This window comes from Bombus fervidus, chromosome 2 (assembly GCF_041682495.2).
Source record: "Bombus fervidus isolate BK054 chromosome 2, iyBomFerv1, whole genome shotgun sequence".
NCBI lineage: Eukaryota > Metazoa > Arthropoda > Insecta > Hymenoptera > Apidae > Bombus > Bombus fervidus.
The window spans coordinates 6,635,798-6,661,187 of NC_091518.1; the positions used below are offsets into that span (position 1 = coordinate 6,635,798).

General features: G+C 30.6%; 2 protein-coding genes across 5 annotated transcripts in view; one reads left to right on the forward strand and one right to left on the reverse strand.

The window, feature by feature from the left end:
• The window catches only part of LOC139993268 (uncharacterized), a 340,358-nt gene that overhangs the window by 103,332 nt on the left and 211,636 nt on the right, over positions 1-25,390 (forward strand). The window lies entirely within an intron of this gene.
• LOC139993102 (uncharacterized) overlaps positions 706-25,390 on the reverse strand; it is a 142,347-nt gene continuing 117,662 nt past the window's right edge. Inside the window, exons 1-5 of one of the 2 annotated variants that reach the window (XM_072014535.1) lie at positions 24,295-24,575; positions 20,839-21,098; positions 14,202-16,800; positions 10,369-10,531; positions 706-5,797 (exon numbers count right to left, since the gene is read on the reverse strand). In XM_072014535.1, the coding sequence (XP_071870636.1) occupies positions 5,525-5,797; positions 10,369-10,531; positions 14,202-16,800; positions 20,839-21,094 (3,291 nt within the window). In that variant the 5' untranslated portion in view covers positions 21,095-21,098; positions 24,295-24,575 and the 3' untranslated portion in view covers positions 706-5,524. Of the gene's footprint in view, positions 5,798-10,368; positions 10,532-14,201; positions 16,801-20,838; positions 21,099-24,294; positions 24,576-25,390 lie in introns of those variants that run through there. The other variant, XM_072014527.1, reaches the window with a different exon arrangement.

The window sequence follows — 25,390 nt, forward strand, 5'->3', positions numbered from 1 at the left end:
GGAAAGATCTTGAGAAAAGCGGAATGAATCACCTTTAACCATCCCAAAAGCCGGTCTTCGTTCGAAGAAAGTCATGCTTTGTGTTTGATGGGACTGAAAAGAATCTCTGTATTATGAACTTCTACCAAACAACCAGACGATAAATTCGGAAAACTATTGTTTGCAATTAGTTGAATTTAAGACAGTAATTGAACAGAAACGTCCAGAACTAGCAAATCGGAAGACATCGTGTTTCATCAGGACAATGCGTGGCCTCATATGTTTCTGACTACTCGACAAAAACTATTGGAGCTTGGTTGGAATGTGCTACCCCATCCAGCGTATTCATCGGACATGTAGCCTCACATTTTCATCTATTTAGGTCATTACAAAATTCGCTTAATAGCAAAACTTTAACTCTTTGGTCGACATAAAAAATCATATCGAAAAGTTTTTCGCCGAAAAACCTGAGAGGTTTTGGAAGGATGGAATATTTAAGTATAATGACACCTATATAATTCAATAAACGTGTATCGAAATTTAAGTATGCTGCGTTTGAATTTTCCTTAAAAATCGGAACGAACTTTCCGGACAAACCAATACCATCCTAGAATACCATTTGAGGGATACGTTCAAAAATATTTATATATATTTAAATACGAAATTCTGTAACATGAATCATCCTGTGAATTGGTGTAAGGCGAAAAAATAAGAAATTACATTAAATTGAGTTAGACATTCATATTTATAAAGAATTATATTATAAAGTTAAATGTTAAATATGTTACAGCGAGCTAAGAATCTCTATAATCTTCTCACCAGTTCAAGCACGTATTGTTACATATTCCTCTTTGCAACGTGTCAAGTAGAAAAATATCGATCTTATCGTTGCTAGCGCTCTAAAATATTAATCAGAACAAGAAATATTAATATTCGCTTAACCATCTAAGTTACAATCAACTAAAGTATCTTGACGCTATTGTTACGTAATACATTCGCAAAATCTATTACATTGTATTTTCTTTGGGCGAACAAGTGCATGCTGTACATATACACACATATGAAGAGTGAGGAAAAAACAAGGAAAATTGTTGAGAATAATCGATTATTAATACAGTAGAACCTCGATTATTAGAACATTGATTAATGAAAAATTAGAGGATAGTTCCTTGTAAGAAAGAATAGAAAAAAAGCATAGGAACTGAAGGAAATTTTTATTCCAATGTTTTTATCTTCTCTGTGTTTGTTTGATATTAATATGTATAAAATAGTTCAAAATAGATAATCTTTTCTCACATGAAAATAAAATTATCCTTCTTCTGTACTTTTACCTCATAAGTCAAGGAACAAGAGGAACGATGAATTTAACTATGCATATAAAATTTACCTACAACAGAAATAACAAAAATAAGTAAAAATAATTATTTTAAAATATTTAAATTTCTTCTTGTAGTTGAACTCTGCAGAGTATTGGAACAAAATAAAAATGTCAATTTATACTTTTATTAAAATATGTTATTCGATACTATAGCCAGCAATTGTATTAATGTTTAAATACTTTATTTTCCGTTCACTCCTTACGCGTGAGAGCTTCTGATACTTTGAAGTTCACTACTGAGGAAATATAGATAAAGTAAATATAAATAAAGATAAAATTCATACTCTAATCGAGGTACTGCATATTTTAGAAAAATATTGTTGTGCATAAAATTTACAACAGAAACTTTTCAAAGAAAAACTACTCGATTAATATAAACAAATAAACAAGACTAAACATATAAAGATAATAATTCATTGTGTATCATGTTTTTCTATTACCTTTGAAATAGCAACAGTACATCACTTCTTCAGTGTGACGTCTCACTTATAATTACTGGACACCGGATGTGTAACTAATAATATATAATAATATATGATAATCACTATTATACTGAGTTGCCAAAACAAATATCTGCTTAGATTTAATCTTTTTAATTGTTTTCGTAAGAAATTGAATTTGCATAAATATCCGTAGTCTAATAATGAATCTACACAATTCTCTAATCTTATTTGTTACAAAATGCATTATATGTATATTGGAAGACTATTAAACAAATAGTTTTCCAAACCTTATTATTCTCTTTACTCTTCATATACCTTTCAGTATTTCCATTCGTTTCGAAAGAGCTTTCGTTTTCATTCGCTATAATACTCGTGCATGTTCGGTAATATTATACAGATAAATATGTTACTATGCTATAGCGAATTAAGAGCCTATCTATTATATCACATGTGAGAAAGCTGCGATAATATAGCTCGACGACTACGTACAAGAGGAAAAAAGCAAAGGACTTAATAGTTAATAATTTTACGTTCGTTAAACGAGAAGCGAACATGTTTAATTGCGCGTACGTCTACTATGCGAACATATGTCGCGTTTTTCTTCCCTCTTTCCCTCTCTCTTTTCTCTCTCTTTTCTCTCTTCTTTTTCTCTCTCATTCATACATTCACTCTATCTCTCATACTTTCTTTATATCTATATTTTTACATGCTAACCGACTCGGCACTGAAATTGGCGATTGTCCAATTCTAAACGATCAGTTACTCTGTTGAATATTGGCTCCCTCTCGAAATCGTATCGCGTTCTGTAAAGCATAGCGATTCCTGTTTCGTTTGATCCTTCTGTGGCGAGTCTGGAAACGATTTAATGGTCCCAGTATTGCTTATTTCGCATAAAACGTTAATTCGCTGAACGAGGTATTTTCATTAACCCATTAAAGACCAATGTTGCATTACTGCAACGTTTCATTTGACATTCTCTTCAGTTTATGTTATCAAATTATCAAAATTATCAAAAAATATTGTAGCTCTGAAAGAAAATTCCAAGGATTCCTTTAATATCTTTTTCGTCACTATTTTAATAAACAAATAATCTTATAAAATGTAATATTATCAAATGCAACAAGATTGATGTATTTATAGTATTATTATTAAGTTTTGTGAAGACCATGATAAATAATAATGAGAGTATATTATATTCATACAGATATAGATTATATAATTATAAAATATATTATATAATTCGTTTCAGCTATGATTCAAAATTTCTTGGATTTATAAAGTTTAATATTGTCTTACTGAAAAAGGAAACCTGTTTTATTAACGAATTTTTTATGTTTGTCCCTAATTCTCTTGAGTATCTAACTAAGGGCAGTATTTTTTGGAATATTTTATTATTTGATAGAATTTCATAATAAAAACGCTGTGAATATTTTTCCTTCCATATGGATTCTACAATTTTATAAAAAGCGAAATTGATGTATTTTGTATCACTATGATAAAGAAATATTTATGTCAATTATAGAAATCCTTTTTCTACTTCCGATTGGAGTAATGGGTTTCTGTAATATATTATATCTATTATTTTAATATACTCTTTGTGTAATTCTCTTGATAGCACAAAAATTTACTTTACACGCATATCTGGTTACTAGTAATGTTGTGCTTACTCAATTTTTATATATTATTTAATTTTTTGATTTTTAATGGGTTACGAAATGTTTCATAACTTTCGTTAGACCTGGTAAGTATTCCAAGCAAATACTCCAACTGTGATCCATAATTAAAACTCGTTGAAGATTTTGTTTTTAATTTATAATTGCGAGAAAAATTTCTAAGTGGCGTTTGAAACTCTATATAGACGTTTCAAGTTTTCTTCGCAAAACGAAGTAATGGGAAGAGAAAAACGTCATATAAACATAGATGTTCATAAAAGCTTCATTAAAAAATTATTAAAGAAATACAAAATAACAATCGACTGACTATTTGTTTGATAAAGGAGAGAAACAGATTAGTGATATTCATGTACTTGATGTTTTCACTTTGATATTTCTAAATAAAAATGCAAAAACAAATTTTTTTACATTGACAATCTTTTCTAATTTTCTCTTAATTTCAGTCAGTGCATTATGAATTCTATACATTAGTTTCTGCATTAATTTGACTAATTACTAATTCTTGTTATAGAAAATATGTTTTTAAATTCCATGTAAGTAAAATTATATATATAAGATCTACTGATTTTGGGTTAGGTTGATATTAAGAATAATATTCGTTTAATTACCAGATTTAAATAATTCAAGAAAACTTATTTATTACTTTTTATTTCAATTATAACTTTTTAATAAATATTTATGAACTATAGATCCTATAAAACTTTTTACTTAATTTTTCTTATAGAATATATTATATAGATTTGTTTCGTTTAGAAACCTGGGACATCCTTAGTTCTCTCTGTGCTTTTGTATTTTGCGTTTGGAGCTTTTGCAAAGAATCATTTGTACCTAATATAATATTACGCTATTTTTTGTTATTAAACTTAACTTGGAACAATTGCAATACTCAGAAAATATATTTGAAGTGATTGCAACCATCGCAAAATTTCTGATTCATCGATTTCACAAGAACATAGTGCACGGTTTCGAAACTCTTGGCGCATTTGTTCGCTTTGTTATATTTAAAAAGGCTATCATGCATCGTTAACGACGATCTAAAGAAGCGAGTAGAAAAATACCGAATCTATAATATAACTATAGGTAGGTTTTACGATCTAAGAAAACGAGAACAACGAAGAACAGACGGTGGTGCTTTTCTTGCAATGTGCTACGAGTTATTTCATATCGAATAATTGAGTGGATCGAAAAAGCTGAATATTCTAATATAATTATAAACATAAATTTTGTATATATTCATATATTTGATAGAAGTGTATATTAGTGTATATGTTAATACACATCAGTACATATATTAATGTACATTGAACATATTAACATATTTGACAAAATTAAGAAATATGAAATTGCCAATTTGGTCAAATGAAATAAAGTAATTTGTTTTTTTACGAAGATAGCTTTGTAAAATTAAATTGTCATGTCACCAGACTTGGAGGAAGTTTTATATCATTCAAAATTTGAAAAACAGTTCGATATAATCGATGATATTTTGTTTTACTATAATTATAATTGCAATTAATTATAATAAAAATATTCTGTAGATTCAGTTTTAAAAATTCGCAAATTTTCTAACAGTAATAATCATCTAAATGTTCAACTCAAACTTATTTCCAAAAAATTTCTTTATCCACTATTTTCATTTGCAGGTATAAACGTAAATCTGGACTAGGAAGAACGAACTTTATTTTATACAAAATATTCTACGTATTGAATTTATCATGAACTTTCTAAGCCAATGGTATTATAAAAGAATTAAAATGAAAGGAAATGTATCTATTATCAATTAAAGATAAAATATCTATAATTATCAATATACCTATTATTTACCAACTATTAAGATTTATTATGTATTTAAAATTTCCATCAATTGGATCTTTTCACATAATTATTCCTGCATATAAAGTTGTTATTATATATTATTCGATCCACTCACAGTAATTCCCTTCAGTTTCTTAAAAAACTAGAGACAATTTCTTATAATCGATGCTCAAAAGATATTTGGATGATCCATAAAACCTTGGAACTTGGCACATTCCACATTTCATGTGTTTCCATTAATAAAAATCATCCTCTTCCTCGAGCTGAGCGTAAAATTTCTCCACCTGCTGCTTAGCGGCTTGTATAATGGAACCTTTGCATGGGTTAGGGTCCCAGTTAATACCGGGACAACCCATAGATTCGAAACAGGTAACTAGACGATTGGTTTTCGATGGACAGCATTGAACAACCGCCCAAACACAGGGCGAAGGACTTTGTGCAGGTGGGTGTCGAGTTGGTGGCGCTGGAAAGTTTGGCACTTTCACTCCTTCTTGATACGGATTAAGTCGCTGTGAAGAAATAGAAATCTCAAGTAGATTTATATACTGAATATATTACTTATCAGACTGCGGATTTTTATATATTCATCAAAAATTTAAAGGGGCAAAAATGCACAGAATGCATATAGTATACAAAAAATGTATAAAATTTTCAAAATATAGTACTCGTTATTATATTATCGTTATTGTAGGAAAGACAAAACTTTGTATGGATTATATTTATTTATTCGTATTTATAAAAGTGGAAATTTGAAAATAAATAAAATACGTTTTCGTAGTATGAAAAGATGTATAAAAAAATATGCAGAAATATATTAAGTACCTAGTCAAGTAGAGTACACGTTATAATTTATAGTAGAAAGCCCGGATCTCTATTTGAGTCTTATTTCTTTAATTGTGTCCATAAAAATATAAATTTGCATAAAAATCCGTACTCTAACCATCAATAATATTTTAATTTGAATTATATCGAATTTAAATCTTGAATTTACTAAAATTGGTAGAAATAAAAAAGATTTTCGTTGTGGATAATAATCAAATGTGTGGTAATCAAAAAACATCGTCATAGATAATGGTTATCAGTAAAAGTAATTTTTGTCACCAACATTGTTTGGCAATAAATAAAAAGACGTTTCATTATCGATAATGATTATTCGCTTCTAAAAATAATTTCTATCATCGATATAGATTATTACAGATAAGCAAAAAATAAATGACTATTTATAACGATTATTCATAGCCGAAATCATTTAAACTAAGATATAAATTCTTATATTATTTTTTAATTTCTTATATTTTTTTAGTTTGGGTTATAATAGCTACACTGCTATACTGTTTTTGTCAGGTAGATTCATATATTTTTTTATTTTATGAGTCGAACTATTTCTGTTGAAAAATGTTCCGCATTATCCTATTTAATATCGATATAATCAATATGGATAAAATTAGCTTTAAGTAGAATAGAACTGTAGATTACGAAAGTGATATTTTGATTCATGATTACTCATTGATACTTACTCATTGTTAAGACATTGTTAAGACATGTTTATATCAGCGGATTGTTTCTTAATTTACTAATCGGTAATTAAAAATATAATTAAAATAGAAATATTGTGCGATTAATAAAACAGAAGTACATATAAAGTTATATTTCGCATCCAGTAGTTAAACATATTGAAACAATAAATTTAGCTATGTTTAGACATATATAATATAAGAATAGAAAACTGTATAAATTATAATCACTCTCCATTAATCTTGGGTTATTTTTATATTTGAATAATTACTTATTCTTATCGATACTCTGCATACTTTTGATATAATAATATAACAAGTTACGTGAATGTGTTTACTTTCAACTGTATAATTGACCATGGAAATTAATCTTCTAAACATATTAATTATTCCATTAAATTTTTTATAGAAATGTAGTAGATAAAAATAATGTTTCTAATACATTGCTCTTATATATTATTATAGTTTTATATAGTTTTAACTGCACATTAAATAAAACAAGTAATTTTAAAGGATATAACGAGCAATTTTAATTCAGAAATTATTGTATTTCTTCATCATCTGTATCATCTATGTTAACCATTTTGGCAAATATTTACAAAAAATACGGAGTTACTCACGATTTCGATGCTTCCTTAACATGTTGTCAAAATCACCACCCTGAATTGTGTTGTGAAGGTTTTAATGCGGAGTATGTATAGTATATGTATAGTACAGTATGTATAGTACAGTACGTATAGTACAGTATGTATAGTACAGTATGTATAGTACAGTATGTATAGTATAATCAAATACGTGGGCGTGGGACGGCTCTGTCTCTTATACATTAGATTTAGATTTGGGTTAGCCTAGATGTTTTTCTGGATGGGAATGCAGAGGAAAGTCTTTTGTCCACGCTTTCACTTCATAACAGACATCATTTTATAATAACGAAATTAAATACAACGTTCGAGTACAATGATCTTTCACTATTGATTATGAGTCAGCTTTTCTGTTCAAATGTCATAAGAAGTCAATTTTGTTGGAGTCATAAGACACATCAATAGCACAGGTTTCAGTAAGGAAGATAGATAAGAGCATTCGATTTACTATACACTTTACCAAATAAAAATGGAGTCCGAAAAATTATATACTTTCTAATAAACGTTTTTCGAAAATAACTTTTTCAATAAAAGGCAAACACCAATTAAAATCTTTAGAACACTACTCAGGGTGATGACCTTGACAAGATACTAAAAGATTATCGAAATCGGAGATGGTTCCATTTTGGAAATACTACCATTTTTATTAATCAATCTAATAAACCATTTCTATTAAAAGAATTTATGTACTTAGAAAGGGAATGTCCATTCGTATAAATAAATGTACGCTCTTCCGAGCGAAATCTTAGTTATACATATATGTTATTATACATTACATACATTAGATTATATACGTTACAAGCAGAACTTTATATCCTTGCAATGTAATATTCTTTTAATTCTTTATTGATAATGAATAGCTTCAGTGCTTAATTTATAATTAACACATAATTAATTACTATCGTTACAACAATTGGGAGAATACAAATATTCTACTATAAATTACTATTTGTATGGAAGCCATATTGAATGCGGAATTACTTCACGTTTAACGATAGCAAGCTCCCATTACCAATCGATATCAACGATAATGATGCTCGTTTCGAAAGCCTACATATGTAGATATTAGATATGCAGATATTAGATATAACAGAAATGTACCGTTTCGATTTCATTTCTCCGAAAACCACATGTTACAGAATTTTTGTGAAGTTATGAAAACTGGATTTTGAATTAAACTTTCATGGACATGATTATACCTGGAAATTATTTACGCGTGAATACGCAGAAATTCTCATTAAAAGCAATAGTTTATCGTTCGATATATATTCGTTAATTCCATTAAAAATGAAAGTTACATGTGAAAACTATAGTAATGATTTTCTAATTTTGCTATTTGGTGAATTAAAGATATACACAGTTTAATATGTAATAGTTAAACTAAATAGATGAAAATAAGTGATAAGTACATGATGTTTTATAATTAATAAGTAGTCTTAGCTTAATAAATATCAGTCTGCATAACTAACTAATGTTATTAATATCTTTTAAATGTTCAATAGAATGATACAAACCAGATGTTAGTCCCAAAATCATAGAACAAGATGTTTTTGATATAAATCTGTTCTAATCGCCTACATCCTTCAAATATAACAGAACATTTCTGTTGATATTCTCAAGTACTCATAAATATAATTTCTATAATTAAGAAATTTGATCTTCCATTCAATTTTATTAAATTAAAAAGTATATATAATATTCATATGTAATGTATAAAATATTAAATAAAATATTGCTAAGATTCCATTTTCACTACATTCTCATTTCATAATTCTGTAAGAAATTAATATCAATCTTGATTCAAATATAGCATAATATATCAATAAATTTATTAATACAACATTCAATAATATCATTTTTGTCAATATTAAATATATTCTTAGGCAAAACATTCATTTATAGTTTACAATGTAGAAAATTACTCTACAAATTCATATTATTTAACTATAAAATTAACCTGTACAGGTTAACAAAATATGTAGAGGATATCTACTGGGACGATTCTAGATATTAAAATGCTGAAGGAAGTTCATATATAGACATTTCGTCTGAGGTTTATTTTTCAAGTTATAAACAATTTAATTTTACTAAAAATTAGTTAATAAAATACTAACAACTGACTCTCCCTCTATCTCACTCATATTTTATATATCTCACTGTAAGATCCACGAACCAAAACAAATGACAATAGGATATCGGCTGTCTGTAACTTACAAGTTAGCCTTAAACAATATTTTTGTAAATTTTTTCATTATTTTGATGCCTAGAATAGACATCAAGTGTTACGTCTCTCGTGTGTTTTATAACAGCCTACATAAATAAAATTTTGAACCTGAAATAAATCTTCAATCTGTCGCTTTAGTATTACCTAACAATACCTAGATATTTAAAATATATAAAGCTAGTGAGTTTCATGTATTAAAATTTATTTTCTAATATCTATTACAAAAATTCGCACGAAACCTGTATTCTCATTAAATTACCACGACATTTGGCAACCATTCCATATTTTACTAATTTTCAAAATATCGCTAATTGTCTACAGAGAAAATATTTTAAACTTTTCTAGTAAAATTAATTAGTTAGCAAAACAATGTGTCATCTCCTTATTTGTTACTATTATTTCTTTAACTATTATTTTACCTGTTATAGTTCATCAAAAGTAGAAATCTACTTTACTTTTTTCATTGATTATTTTGGATAAAATGTACATGAAAATGAAATGGATCATCCGCGATACACATCCAAAGCATGTAATGTCTAAATTCATCTTTATGGACATATATCATACATGTACGAGCGAGGCAGGATAATGCAGAACAATTATCGAAAGTCGAGGATTGGAACGGTTTGATTCGAAAGCTTGGAACAATCGCGCGTTGGAACGTTTGAATTGGAACACATTTGTAGAAAGAGAAGGCTCACCATGTCGATATCGAAACCCGTTCTCGATAACATGTTAGGTACCACGGGTTGGACTATTATGCTTGCGCTTACAGGCAACGCGTTCAGCCTGGCCTCTTCCTGCCGTCTCCGATGCTCTTTCATGACCCTGTCGCGTTCCTCCTTCTCCCTTGCTTCCTTTGCTCTGTGTAGGATAAAGAGACACGTTATATTATCAACATAGACCGAAAGAGGAAGCTCATTGTACACGGTGCGACCGGCCTGTTTGTTTCATTAACGTCGCTCGACTTGCAGCGCGTTAACTCACAGTCTACTAGCATGTTTCGTACGGACGAAATTTTGAGGCAGTATTCTCGTTGAATATTTATCTTGTCGGTAGTCGCAGCCGCGACGACACGCAATGAATCTTACGAGACGTAATAACTGCCGCGAAATTGTGTCATCTTTTCAAGCTGCTATCTTTCAAAGCCAATCTCGATGCATATAAGTGATGCCACGTCGCGTTGTTGCAATTTTATTGCATTTTACGTTTTCTTTATGTTTGCAGTAAAGGAGATGTTCGTGTGTGTTTTATCGCTAGAAATATAAAGTTATTGAATTGTACAGTATCGTTGGTGCGAAATTGCAACGACGCACAGTGATTTAAACTGTTAACTGGAGATAAAGTCATTCGAATTGCAAATCTCCTGCACACATTAATTTTTTTATTTAGAGATTCCTTATCTCTATATAATTTGTATAATCCTTTATCTCTATATGATTAATTGGTTTAATTTCTATTGGAAATAAATTACATCATACTTACATTCGTAAAAACTAAAATCACCAGCTAAATTAATTTGTCTTTATTTCTTTTTAATTTCATAATTAAAGGAACAATATAACTCTGATTAAGGAACGATTTAGTTAATACATTTAAATGGTTATTTAACTCGAAAAACGTCATCAGATTTTATGTCAACTAATTTCGTTTGTTTGAGATTTAGATGTTTGATATGAGATGTTTGTTAAATAGATCATTATCTATTTAAATTACTTTTATTTCAATAATGTATAAATCGTTACTTTTATTTAAATAATTTCCAAATATAAATAGAAACATTCTAATAAAGAATCCTTAATGGCATAGAACTTTAAAGGAATAAGGAATATGGAAGATGTAGTAGAAAATGATAAAAATTATGATCTTTTCACAATTAAACAGCCATTTTAAAACTCCGCATGATGCGACGTCGCGTGTTTATCTGCCGTTAATTGTAAATTCTAAGTAGCATACAGACCGGGATCCGATCACTGTATTCTATTAATTGACTTACTACCATCGAACTGTATTTCAGTAACTAAGTTATGTTGTTAAGTTATTTTAAGCTAATTACATTTAATATACAATGATTTCCTTTGCTATTAGTAAGACATTAATTTTAGGTTTCAGATTTTTGCAATATTTATCAGATGAGGTATTTATGGCTTCGCAAGTTTCGATCGTGTTTTGAAACTTCCATTCAGATGTGTCTTGAAAAAATGAACCGGGGTGTTCAAGAAATGCTGGAACAAAGCGCACTATTAAAAACACGTAAAAAAACGTACTATCAAAAACACAATTGAAATCTGATAAATTAACATATATCGAGACATTAGTTCTTTCAGGAACGACGATACTAACCATATAACATTATTACACAATTATTACATTTCAGTGGATATATGTATTTTTATAGCATTTGTATGCTAATTAATTAGATCCAAGTATATTAAATTTCGTATCAATGATACTTTCCAATGATAAAGATGTTATATGTATTATAAAAATGTAGAACCTAATGGAAAAATGTTTCATTGGAAAGTAAGGATATGTGCAAATGCTTTATATAGCCATTTATGTAAGCAATGTTGCTGTATGCAAGTATATAAAAAAAGTGTTTGATTTAATTATTGAAATTAATAAAATATAATATTACTATAATTAATAATATTTAATATAATTAATAATGTCAATATACTAATTAGTAAAATACAAGATAACAGGAAAAAACAGATGTAATGATTTTTTATATTGGTAATGTTATAATATTTCTTAGTATCTATATACAGAGGAGTTAAATTAAAAAAAGAAGAATGTATATATTCTTTGCATTTCTCAATGTGCACAACTCAATTCAACCCATTTAATGACTAAAGAATTCAGAATTTCCACATACAATGTATTTTCCTGATCTGTTATAGGCCACTTTACGCACGCGAGATTGTTTGCAAGAGTTCTAAGCAAATAGCAAATACTCTACTGCGTGTCGTGTTACGTCGTTGCCATAATAGATAATGGGACGATTGTTGAAGTGCAGATATTATTGTGTTCTATTTTGCATTAGAAATTAGAAAATTGTTTTATCGTCCACACCGGTAATTTTGCGAATTGTTATACTAATACATTTCCAATTATGATTAACTTATGAATGCAATGTAAATAAATTAAATCAAGTAATAAGCTTTTTTGTGTGTGTTTTAAAGAGCGTGGATGATACATCATAAATTATAACTGAAAAGAACATCGATTTAAAACTTTTAGATTTTAAAAAGAATGGTAAATCGACTTGTAATTTAAATTACATTAAAGTATTGATATAGCATAGTGTGTATATGAAAATGTTATTGATTAATTTTAAGAGAAATTCAACTAAAGATGTAAAATGTCTGTATAATATTTTCTTACTATATTAATATTGGTAGTTTTGTCTAAAAATAAGTTTTATGTAGAATTTATTATGAATTAAATTTAGATAAATTAGGATCTCCACAAAAGCTAGATTAGTTATTACGAAGAAAATATTTGCAGTAAAAATTGTTTGGTATAAAAATTATGTATGGTGTAATTATAAATATAAAATGTAACACAGCAACAAAGATAGTCATAAATGGCTGTTATATTAAAAATCGTAGATATGGATTTGGTTACATTGTTAAAGCTACAATAAAAGTGATAGAAAGACAACTATTTTAGCAGGAAGAATGATATATGACGGCGAAAACATTTTGAAACGTAAGTTTTAAAGGCTATAGAGTGGCCGTGGTGTCATAAATATTAGCAAGAGGACCAATGTGACGTTCTGCGAGTTCTGTCTGGGGTATTTATCGTTTAGGAAAATCTATTGCGTCACAAAATATTCTTGATAGAGCTTAGTAACTCAAAATGTGACGTTTATAAAGACAATAAATTAGGACGTATCTTATTTTCTGCACTACATGTGAATATCATGAAAGATCGAAGCTACAAAATAATTTATTTCGAATTTTTAAAAATTCTAAAAGAGATTTTATATATATGAACCCTTAACTCTATATATATAATATAAATTTCTATATCTATGATAAAAGTCTAGAAGAGAATTTTTAACTTTTGCGAATTTATCTTTATCTAAATATGTTGTTCCATATTTCTAATTTTTTCTGATGTTGTGTAATTTTGACTTGAGTTTATTTCACATACTTATTAATTCCATTTATTGTCAGATTTCTAGTATCAATATTTAAAATTGTTTCTCAAAGATTTACTTGATTATCTTAGTTATTTCTCTGAACGGAATGATTATAATAGTTAAAGATTTTAATCAAAATCAAAAACAAAAATCATAAAAGTCCAGCGAAATCAAAAATATTTCTAATAATATTATCGCATACTAAATTCACTAATGTGATTATACTTAATAAAATAATTCTTATAAAAGAGATCGGATGTCCTAATAAATAAACTTGTTGAATTAAAACAATTTACCAATTCGTCATATTATAATCTAATGTCTAATCGCTAAATTTCTGACTATCTTTCTCTTCGTTCATTTCATTACTTAATATCCTCTTACCTTCGCCTTTCAGCTTCCAGTTGCCTTTTCTCTTGCTCCTGTCTTTGTCTCTCCATAGCTCTCCTGGGCTCATTCAAAAGTAAATTGGCTGGAATAAGACTCGTGTCGTGTCTACTTCTATGCCCGTCGAATCGCCTACGAGCCTGGTGGCTTGGTCTCGTCCTTTCAGCTTGATTTCTTCTGATCTCCGCTTCTCGCAGCTCTTTCGCATTTCTCTCCGCTTCTAACATCGTTGCTTCTTTCCTCCTTCGTTCCTCCTCGTATTTTCTCGACTGTATCCTTCTAACCTCTGCTTCTCGCCTCAAAGCTTCTTTCCTCAGTTGCTCTTGTTGCTGTCTCTGTCGCTCGCGGATTTCTTCCTCTTCGATCGTTCTAGTTGCTGTTCTTCTCGCATCATTGTAAGCTCGTGGATCGATATTTGTCGGGGCTGATGGACCATGATTTCTTCTCCCGGTCTCTGGGCCTGGATATCTTCGCCGATTATATTGCTTAGCTTCTTCTAATTTCCTTCTATACTCCATCCAGTTTTTATCAGATGATTCGCTCTCTTCCGGAACACGCACTGGTTGATTTCTTCGAATGTAATCCTGTAACTTACGTTCTTCTTCGAGTCTTCGTCGCTCTTCCTCCTGCTTCCATCTGTTCGCTTCTTCTCTTTGTCGATCTATTGATTTGTTTAAGTTGATCGGTCGATTACGTTGAATATACCCATCTAATTTTTGCTGATATTTTTTTTCCTGTTGTTCTCTCATTCGTCTTTCTGTTTCTAGATTGTATAGTTTATTTGCGTTCGGACTATTTTGCGGAGAGTACAACAAATTAGATGGTTCGTTTCTGTCTTGCTGATGTCTTTTTCTCTGTTCTTCCTCTTGTTTGCGTTTCAACGTCCACTCTCTTCTCCTTTCTTCTAAGCTTATTCTATCCTGTTCTTGCTGTCTTTGCTTCATCTCTTCTACCCACCTATTCCGCTCTCTCCTACGTGATTCTTCTTCCTGTAATCTTCGTTGACGTTCTTCTTCTCTTAGACGATTTTCTTCTCGTCTTCTTATTTCTTCTGCTTGCTGCCGTTCTCTTTCTCTTTCCTCCTCGTAGGTAGGAGTCTGTGTCGGAGACTCGTCGTATCTTCTACGAGTTTCTAGTTCTTGCATTCGACGTTGCTCCTCCAATCGATTTCTTCTTGACTCTTCTTCCTGTAAACGTCGTCTTTGTTCTTCTTCCAGATGCCACCTATTTGACTGCTGCAATCGCCACCTCCTTTCTTCTTCTTCTCTCTCTCTCTGCTCCAACATTTTCTCGTATTCGTTCCTGATATTTTCGATGTCGGTATTTGTTTGATTCTTGACATAATTTCGCCTCTGCGCTTCCTGCTGTCTTCTCCATTCCTCTGCTCTTTTTCTTCGTTCTTCTTCCTGTTTCCTCTTCTCCTCTTCTCTTCTTCTTTCCGCATAACTTATTTTTCGTCGCTGATTCTCTGTCTGCAGCTCATCGCTAGTCGCTACCCCTTCGTTCTCTCCGAAACCCCAAAGACGTTTAGTACGTTTCTCGTTTTTGTTATCCAACTGTTCAACGTCAGAGTCTTCGAACCACAATATCTTACGACGATGATTATCTCTCAACGTCTCGTCAACGACGGACCTCGTCACACGGTAGTCGTCTCGCTTTCCTTTATTAAAATGCGAAACCTCGGCAGTCACCTTTTTTTCTTCCGCCTTTCGATTTTTTTGACCATCCGACAAGATGGTTGACTCATTGCTCGCGCTAGACTTGCCCAAGTCTCCGCGAACAGGTAATTTCTCGGTGCGTCCTTTGTCCTTGTGAAAATCCGAATGAATAGTCGCGTCCATGTCGCCTCTCCTCTGTTTGATCCTCTTCGTGGTAGTCTCAAATTTTTTTAGCTTCAGCAGCTCGTCCATCTCTTCATAGTCTTCCTCGCCAGACAGCTCATAGTCCAGGTTCAAGGATATCGGAGTTACATCCGCCCACGGATCCATCTCCTTTGGATTCTTATCTTTATCGGGGGAGTCTATCGATCTTTTTTCCCTGCTGTGATCAGGTGCCTCCAATCCCTCACAACCCACCTGTAATTCTGGCACTCCTCCTATACTAAATGGGTCCGTATTTGCTGGAATCTCTGTACTAAAGTCATCGAACGAGTTGGACTGTTTGTGAAGCATATTCAAACTAGTAGCTTTGTACTCGGGCGTTTTAGACTTCCAATTCACGTAGCTAGTCTTTTTAGGTGCTTTGCTTTTCCCTTTCGATGGGAATCTCGTGACAGGCGTGGGGCTCAACAGAGGCTTCACTCGGAATACGTCCAATTTGTATATTTCTACGGAGCCTGGTCCTTGATCTTGGAACGTGTCGTCGGCTACAAAAGGGTCCTCCAATTCGGACGGAGGAGACAGCTCACGCGGCGCTGATTCGAGATCTTTTGAGTCTCTACTATCAACTTTCTCATCCGTAAACTCTTGATCAGCAAAATTACGCGGCTGCTTATCTTCGACTAAAGGTGAAAAATTGTTACCGGCACTATTCTGTGATCGGCGGAGCAGCAAGTCATTTTTGAGATATTCGGTCCCGTGGGATTGTCTCTGGGAGCCTGGAATGTTAATGTATGAGTAAACGAGGGTTATTGTGAAATGAGGTTACGTTTAGTCGCGGATGGTCTGGCTTGTGATCAGGTTAATGGGGAAATCTTGGCATCCTTAAATTTTAAAATAACAGGTCTATAATGCTATTTAATATAGCTTGCTAATTTTGTAAATGTAAGAATCTCATTTTGTAAATTAAATGTAACTTTAAAAGGGAAAAGACACGTAACGCGATATATAACAATAACTTGAGACTTTTCAAGAAAAAATATATAAAGAAATAAATAGAAATGTATTTAGAAAAATAAATTCTCATATTTTTCATATTCTTCTATAAGTATAAGCACAACTTGAACATTATAATAAATGAAGAATATTGGAGTCCTATTATATTTTAGTAATAAAAAATAGTCTATAGTCATATCTATATATGTGAATGCTTAAGTATCTTATTTTTATACACAGTGATAAGACAAAGAAATTAAAAATTTGGGGTTAAATGATACTCTTCAGATTCGAAGGAATAAGTGTTATTCCATATTTTCTGTCCTAATTTGTCCGTGTTAATTAAAAAGCACGAGAAGACAATTAATTGAAAAACAAATTATTTATACTTTTGAATATGTTAATTTTTAGATACATGTTTATTACGTCCTGTTTCTTCTATTTGGAAAATACTATCTACCGTTAAAGTTTTAAACCTTCTTCTCACTACTTTGTACACTATACAAGATAGAGTGATAATAGTAGTACAATCGGATAAGATGTGATTGTATATGAAAAAATAAGTCAATTAGTGTTGAAGTGGTCATCACTTCTAAGAAAACTCTACATCTGGTCTTCTAGTTTTCTCAAGCACTGAAGCAATCGACAGCGTATAGACAAATGGCTGGGTCGAGGGCAAACCATAATCAGTACACAGGCAACGTTGGCTCAGGGTTTTCAGTCATAGGGTAACACTGTTCACGTGCGGATCTGGACCAGCTCAATTATATTCCGATTTGTATTTACACCTCAGTATTTAAAATATATTTTCTACCTTACAATTTATTCACGCGTTCCTTTGTATTCACATACATTTAATAACCTCAACAATTAGTCATATTCAATCATACTTGACAAATTTGCAATATCGATTTTCTCGAAAATAAAGCCCCCTATAGTAAAATTGATTTTTTTGCCCCTGCTATTTCCACTCATCCTGTATGCATATAATGTATATTAAGAAATATATAACAAATTTCAAAAATTAAAAGACATTTGGAGTAAAATTCATATTTAATATGCAGTATGTTCATAATAATAGTAATTATAACTATATTTTAAGAAATTTTAAAATGCAATGTAAATAATAATTTTAGAAAACCAAATATTTCATTAAATTTTCCCATTAATTAGGTGAAACATGTCAACCTTGCTTAAAATTTGAAAGTACATTTTAAGTTAAAGTCGATAATGAGTTCAGATGAGTGTTTCAAATCATTTTAGATTAAGTCAAATGACCTAATTAATCACAGTAAGAATAGAAAATAATATTCTAAAAAATATTTCAAGTTACGTAGATAGATGTTTTCTAGTAGTTGTTTCAGGGATTAAATAACGTTAGATTGAAATTATAATCCACTAAATAATTACTTTGCATTATTATTTATAAATAATGTGATAATTAGATTTCAAATCGAACGTGCAGTAAACTCGGCTGTACACCTGGCTTGAAGTTAAATCACTCTGTGGAAAATCTAAATGGCATGTCATTTCAAGATTTTATATTCACTATCTTCACTGTTAGTTTAGAATAACTACAGATATTCATGTTTTAAACTGTTCTCATTAAAATTCATTTCATAGTTGGTAAACGTACTTCCAAAATAAATGAAGTTTACGCGCACGTTTCAAGATTATTAATGAAATAAAAGTATTTTATGGTTAGCGAATGCTTAACGCAATGTTTACCATAAATATTTCATTGCAGATGTATTTTTAAAAATAATTGTTGATTGTTTTATTACGAGCCGTTAAATTTTATAATAGCGTAATAATAACGTTAGTAGTAGTAAAAATAAAAAAAGAATTCAGAAATAAAAAATTTGATTTAATAATAAATATTAATCGCTAGATTTAGTACAAGATTAACAGAAGTAAAAGTTTACAATATTTTTAAAAATAAATTTTGGCTTAATATTGAAATGTTAATAAGTGATTCCGTTCTATAATAAATTACAAAACATTTTTTAAACTATTATCTTGAAAAATTTTGTTTAATCGTAAAGTACTACTGTATCATAAAAATGTTACAATTCTCTCCAAATCAGTGACATTTATAAGAACGTTTTTCATTGAAAGTTATATTTTTAATCACTTTTTATCTGATTAGAAATAGAAGAAAATTATAGAAAAGCTATTTGTACGGGTCTTTTTCAGAAATTTCAGTCCAAATTTTAGTTTCATAAATAAAAGTCACCTAATTCATTGCGCTATATAGCCTCCAATGCACGTTTAATAAGATAAATTAAACAGCGTTAATTTTATATATTATTATGAATTTAAAATACTAATGAAACTTGATGTTAGACTTATCCATGGAAATGTTCAACAAATAACCGATTGAAATTGTTTCGTTTACATCGTTACATACATAATAAATATAGTGACTTTTATTTACTTGATGTATTTGCAGTGATTGAAACAGGAAAACGATGATTATTTAATTAGCGCTTAATGTAGTAATGTAATACAACTAAAACAACTAAAGTCACTATAATTCTGAGGCTCGTTCAGGATTTCCCATCCTTTCTGGCCCGTCAGCACTTTCACCTTTTTTTTCTGAACTGTAGTTCATCGGGATTTCCCCAAATGGTTTACCACGATGCTACAATAATAACAAAACTGCAAAAAATGTCAGAAATGAATTAAAAATGTAAACTTAATACTGAAGTCTACATGACTTCGTTTCACCAGATCTAACAAAATTTTTGTGATCTTGAAGAACGAATAATTAATTTATAATAAATATTTTAAGGAAGTTATGCTTTTTTTCCTAATGAATGACGTTTATACGAAAGCTTTTTGTCGAAGTAGAGAAATGAATAGCTCGTCTGTCGCCTCTTGTTATACAAATATCATACATAAAAATATCCAAACGCGCACATTTAAAAATTAAATCAAAATAATGACACTGTAAATGTTTTTGCATGCATAAGGAATTTAGAAGTACAAAAATGCACGCAATGCGCATAATTTATAAGATACGTAATAATGAAGATAAATCATTATCAGTCAGATTACTGGTGTTTATACAATTATGGGAAATTTAAATGTACAAAAATATATATAATGCAATAATATACAAAACTATAGAAAATATCTAAGATTTATTGCTGCTCATATTTAAAAGATGAAAACATACCTAAATATTTATAGCTTTCATTTCCTTAGGTGTATCCAAAAGATATGAATTTACATAGATATTTGTAGTGTAATTATAATGTTTAGTAATCATAATATTTTTTAATTGCGAATACATTCTTAAAAACATAAAATTACAAAACATTAAAGTCTTAAGATAATTACTTGTTCAATCTACAGGTATCAAATACTCCTCAACTGTCGTAGTAAGAAAAAAAAAAAAAAAAAAAAGAAATAAAAAGAAAACGACGTTTCTATAAAATCCATATCCACGAGACAACGATCTTAGTAATACCCAATTAAAATCGAAATTATCGAAATAAATTAGACGACGCACAACATAATGTTGCGGCAAAGAGGCTCGACGTTTATTCCAGCAATGGACGGTATCAAGTAATCGAGGTTCTGATTAACTTGCATCGCGCTTATCTGAATCATACCGTAAGAGAACTTCATTATGCGTCCCTGACGTTTGATTCTCAGGGGCCGTTATATCAGAAACGAGCATGTTAACCAGAACGACATATTCCCCTGGCGTCAAGGTCACTGCTCTGTTTCTGCCATGCGGGGAGCGAAGAGAGAGGGAAAAAGCCCAGACAGTGACAGAATTAAATTGCTGATGTAACGAATGCCAGACGTACCATTAGAGGTGTTTGCCGAGATCAACCTTCGCGGGCCGATCGAAAGGTCGAACGACTGATTCTCGCCAGGATTCTGATCCTTCCAGTCCGGTTGGCCCTCGACTCTTCGATAAACTCCGTGTTGCTGGTACTGCGGGGGTAAAGGGGTGTATTGATCGAGGGTAAGGCGGGAGGGATAGTGGCTAACTGTCCCCACCACATTCACGTACACCGCCAGCCAGACCGTGGCCAGAACCACCGTCACTCCTGGCTGCATCCTCCTACAATCAAACGAATATGTTCTTCGTTATATTTCTTTTTTTATTCAAATATCTGCAAAACGATCGACGTCCTCTTCCTCTATCTCTTTCTTTTTCACTCTTTCATTCTTGTTCTCTCCAGAGAGAGTAGAGCAGAGTTGTGTATTATTCGTATTATTTCCAACAATTATTTACCTAAGACAATTATTTTTCGTAATAAAAACTTATCATTTGTAACGGACATTGTAACAACGATTTATCCACACAATTCACTATTATTTATTCGAATAGTGATATTCGAAGAATAATATATTTATAACATATTTGTTTTCTTTGTATTGCTGTTCGTTTTTACGAGTATCTGTATACGGATACAGTTAGTACATAATAATCGGAGACAAAAATAAGTGGACACGTAATAGAAATAGGTATCAATGAAATTCTGTTACATTCAGCTTGTTTGCACAAAAATATTGATGTTAATTATTTAGATACTAAATAACCTATGTGCTATAAAGATATATAGTAAATAGAATTTAAGTGTATAATATTGGTACTAATTCTTTGATTGATACTTACTTCCACTACCTATGCACTTATCATTCCTTACCATTCATTAATCAGAGAGCAATGAACTTTCTATTTTAAGATTTGAAAAGACAGAACGACGATTGAACAATAAAACTTGTGATATGGTATATTAAAATTTTTATCTAAATAAATTCTAATACGAATATGTAAGTTATTTGAATAATATCTATTTAGATAAATTTGTCATATATGGTCTTTTATTCGATTAGATATTTATTCATTACTGCGAATAAAATTTCGTTCCTTATTTTTATTCGTTATCTGTTATCGAAATAAAATCTTACTCAATTCTGCACTGGAGATACATGAGATAGTTCGATTCACATGGTACGCTATCGCTCCAACAAACGCGGTGAACCGAGTTGGAAACGAGGACATTTTCGTATTTTTACTACGATTTCCCGGTTCGCGAGAAAAGAACGGTTTAAGCGTTTCTGTCTTCCAGAGACCGTATTACGCTGTTCTCTTCCGCTTCGAGAATTCTGTATCCGCGCGAACGAAACGTGTGAGCAGTTGAGCACTTTGCATCCGATGAAAATTCTTATTAGGTATTCGTGTCACGTCAAAGGAGCATTTCGGCTATTTCTGAAGAACCTCAGGCTTGATCGGTTTAATGACTGCGATATCATACGACAGCGTCACTGAATTTTGATCGGACGCAAAATAATATATTTTTCACATATCTTTTTTCTTCTCTGTTTTCTATTGTTTCTTTTCTCTTTCTTTATTTAGGTATGAGTTAGATTATGACTTGAATGAAAGGATAATAAATTAGCTAATGGGTTTGTAGAAAGATTTATCTACAAGTATATTGATTTTTATGCTTGAAAAGATTGATTAACATGTTGGAGGTAGGCGAGTTTTATAAAGCTCGCAAAGGGATCGATTATCGCGTTTGCACGTCCTATAACACTCGATTGTAGTGGTAATTAAAAGTTAATTGGCTATTCTGTGGCCGTTGTGATTAGTTATTAAACGGGCGAACAACCTTGCGAGCAAAAATAGGGGATATTCGTTGCAATACGAGAGACTGTTCTTTTAGGCATAAACGTTGTAAGTTACGATGTATAAACTCAAACCGAGATAATATTACATGTATATAAAATATACGTGCAGGCGTGCGCGCGTGTGTATAATTCACTAAAAGCAAAATTAATAATAATAAATTAAGATAAACTTATTTTGTGAATATTAGAATATTATGTTTAATCTAAGATAAATATATATTTTATTGAAATATGATATAATTACTATGATTATTGAAATATCAGATTATTAAAGATTTTAAACATATTGAAATATTATTTACGACATGTCGTAATGTTTATAATAAGATTGGAGCTGTTGTTTTATTTACCTTTACTAATAAATATGTTTAAATCTCTTAATCAATAACATTAAGTGAAAACATATATGTATAACATACAAAATGGGTAGATAGAGCGTATAAGTAATTATAAAAATTATGTTACTATTGTACTTTCATAAACATAAGATGTGACAAATAATGTTGATGTTTAGTCCATAATTTTATTATTTCATTTATCTAACATAAAATTAATCTACTTAGATTTATAAAATCTATAAAACTATTTTAAATAATATCAGTAATTATTATGTGCAAAAAATTCAAAGCTTCTAATTGATCATAAGTTTTATTTTTAATCTAATATTAATAATTATTGTATAATTTAATTAATAATGTAATAATATTATATAATAATTACAATTATTATATTACAAATAAAATAAGACCGAATGAGTTTGGAAATTCATAAAAATTTAATAGAAACGTTTTGGAAATTGCAACAAGCTCTGCTCGTTTCTATCAGAATAAAAAATTTTGAATAAATATTAGACATGTATAATATACTGAATGTCTATTTTATCGGGAAATTTTAAGATTTTATCTATAATTAAAAAAATTATATATTTGCGTCCGAGACTTTCTCTGCGTTGTTATAATGAATGAATAATCATGAGCTGGTAATAGCTAAAATAAATTAGTTGAAAATAATATGAAACATTTTATTCATTACGAATTTATTCTGATATAACTTCGAATATCATTTATAAAGTGCTATTTAACACTTTTGATTATCAATTATATAAAATATCATTTATAGACTGCAAATGTTTGTGCAAATTAATATTTTTACAAGTACAATTACAAAATCCAGCTCAAGCAGAAATTTATTTTACTTACCAAATATTACAACGAGCACTTACTTTAGATATTTTATTTATTTTTATACATTATCTCATGATGTAAAATTTTGCATATTAAAATTTTCCATAAATGTATAAATATCCGCACTCTAATCATTTACTATAACGTATTACTCGAACATATTAAACCATCAAACACATTACATATATTTGTACATTACTTTCCATTAATCACTTCTCGAAATCAACGATTAGCAAAAATCCAAAAAGTTCTTCCCTCACAACATAAACAAATAAGAAACTTGTTACCCCTCTTGTGCCAAAGAATCTGTTTCACAGATTCAACCACCACTTAATTTCGGCAATTTCACGAACTTCGTGCCAGAGATGACAATGATCGTGCGTATACCAGACACCATGACCTTTCTTATGACTTGTGTTTCGATCGGTTTCATACCGGGTAACGAGATCACATTCGTCGGAGCACACGAATGCCAGCTATCAATTTCGGGACACTCGATTGCCTCTCGAAGAAGCCGTGCGCTCCACGGTACCTCTTCTCTTGGGTAGGGTTCTCCTCTTGTCGCTTCTATCCTCGGGTCGCTTTAGTTGAAATTCTCCGCTTTGTACGCTCGGGGGCTGAATCTCTCCTACTGGCCGGTAGAAAGAGAAGCAACAATTGGCTCTCGACGCGTTCGAGGTGAAGGCGCAGAGGGATCAAGTGATCTTGACATACTGTCGCTGCCAGGTCGAAGTGGCTAAACTTAACGCTGGCCCGACTGCCTGTTGGCTAGCGACGTGGCGGCCCTCACGCGAATTCGCGCGTATACACTTCCGGATAGTGACGTCAGATTCGCGAAGCCCGCTCTGGGGTCACTGGCAATTTCAAGTAATTGTGGAGACGTTTTGTCATCGACGCCAGGAATGCCTTCTACGACGGTACGACGCAACTACTCTAAAACCGCAATCTGACTCTGCGAAAATGTTACGCGATACTATAGAGACCAATAATGACTAGTACTTAATTATTCGAATTAGTATATCCTTTTTTATCTGTTACGAGATGCCTTGTATAGTTTATAGACGATTGAAGAGTGTGCGTTGCAAACAACAATAAGGAGGCAGCTCCAATACTTAAATTGTATTTATTGAAAGAGGGAAAAGAAGGTATATATTTTATATTCAAAAGTATAAAAGTTTATTACTACGAATATTAATCGATTATGAATTTATAGCAGACTGGCAAAAGTACTTGATTTTTGTTGGTTCACCTAAATTACTTAAAAACTACATAACGCGATGTGATATAACACTATATATATAATAATATATGTAATAGAGCAATTTTTGATTAAATGAGAGCTATAGGAGATCAACTACTAGATAATTTCACTTATAAAAACAAAATGAATGCATTTAAAAATTGAGTGCATAAAATTATAAATGTTATCAAATGGTTTTAATCTTTTTATTACAAAATATACATCTTCCTTTATAAAATCCATTAACAATTAACTGTAAATACCATTTTAGATTTTAAACTTTCACGATGT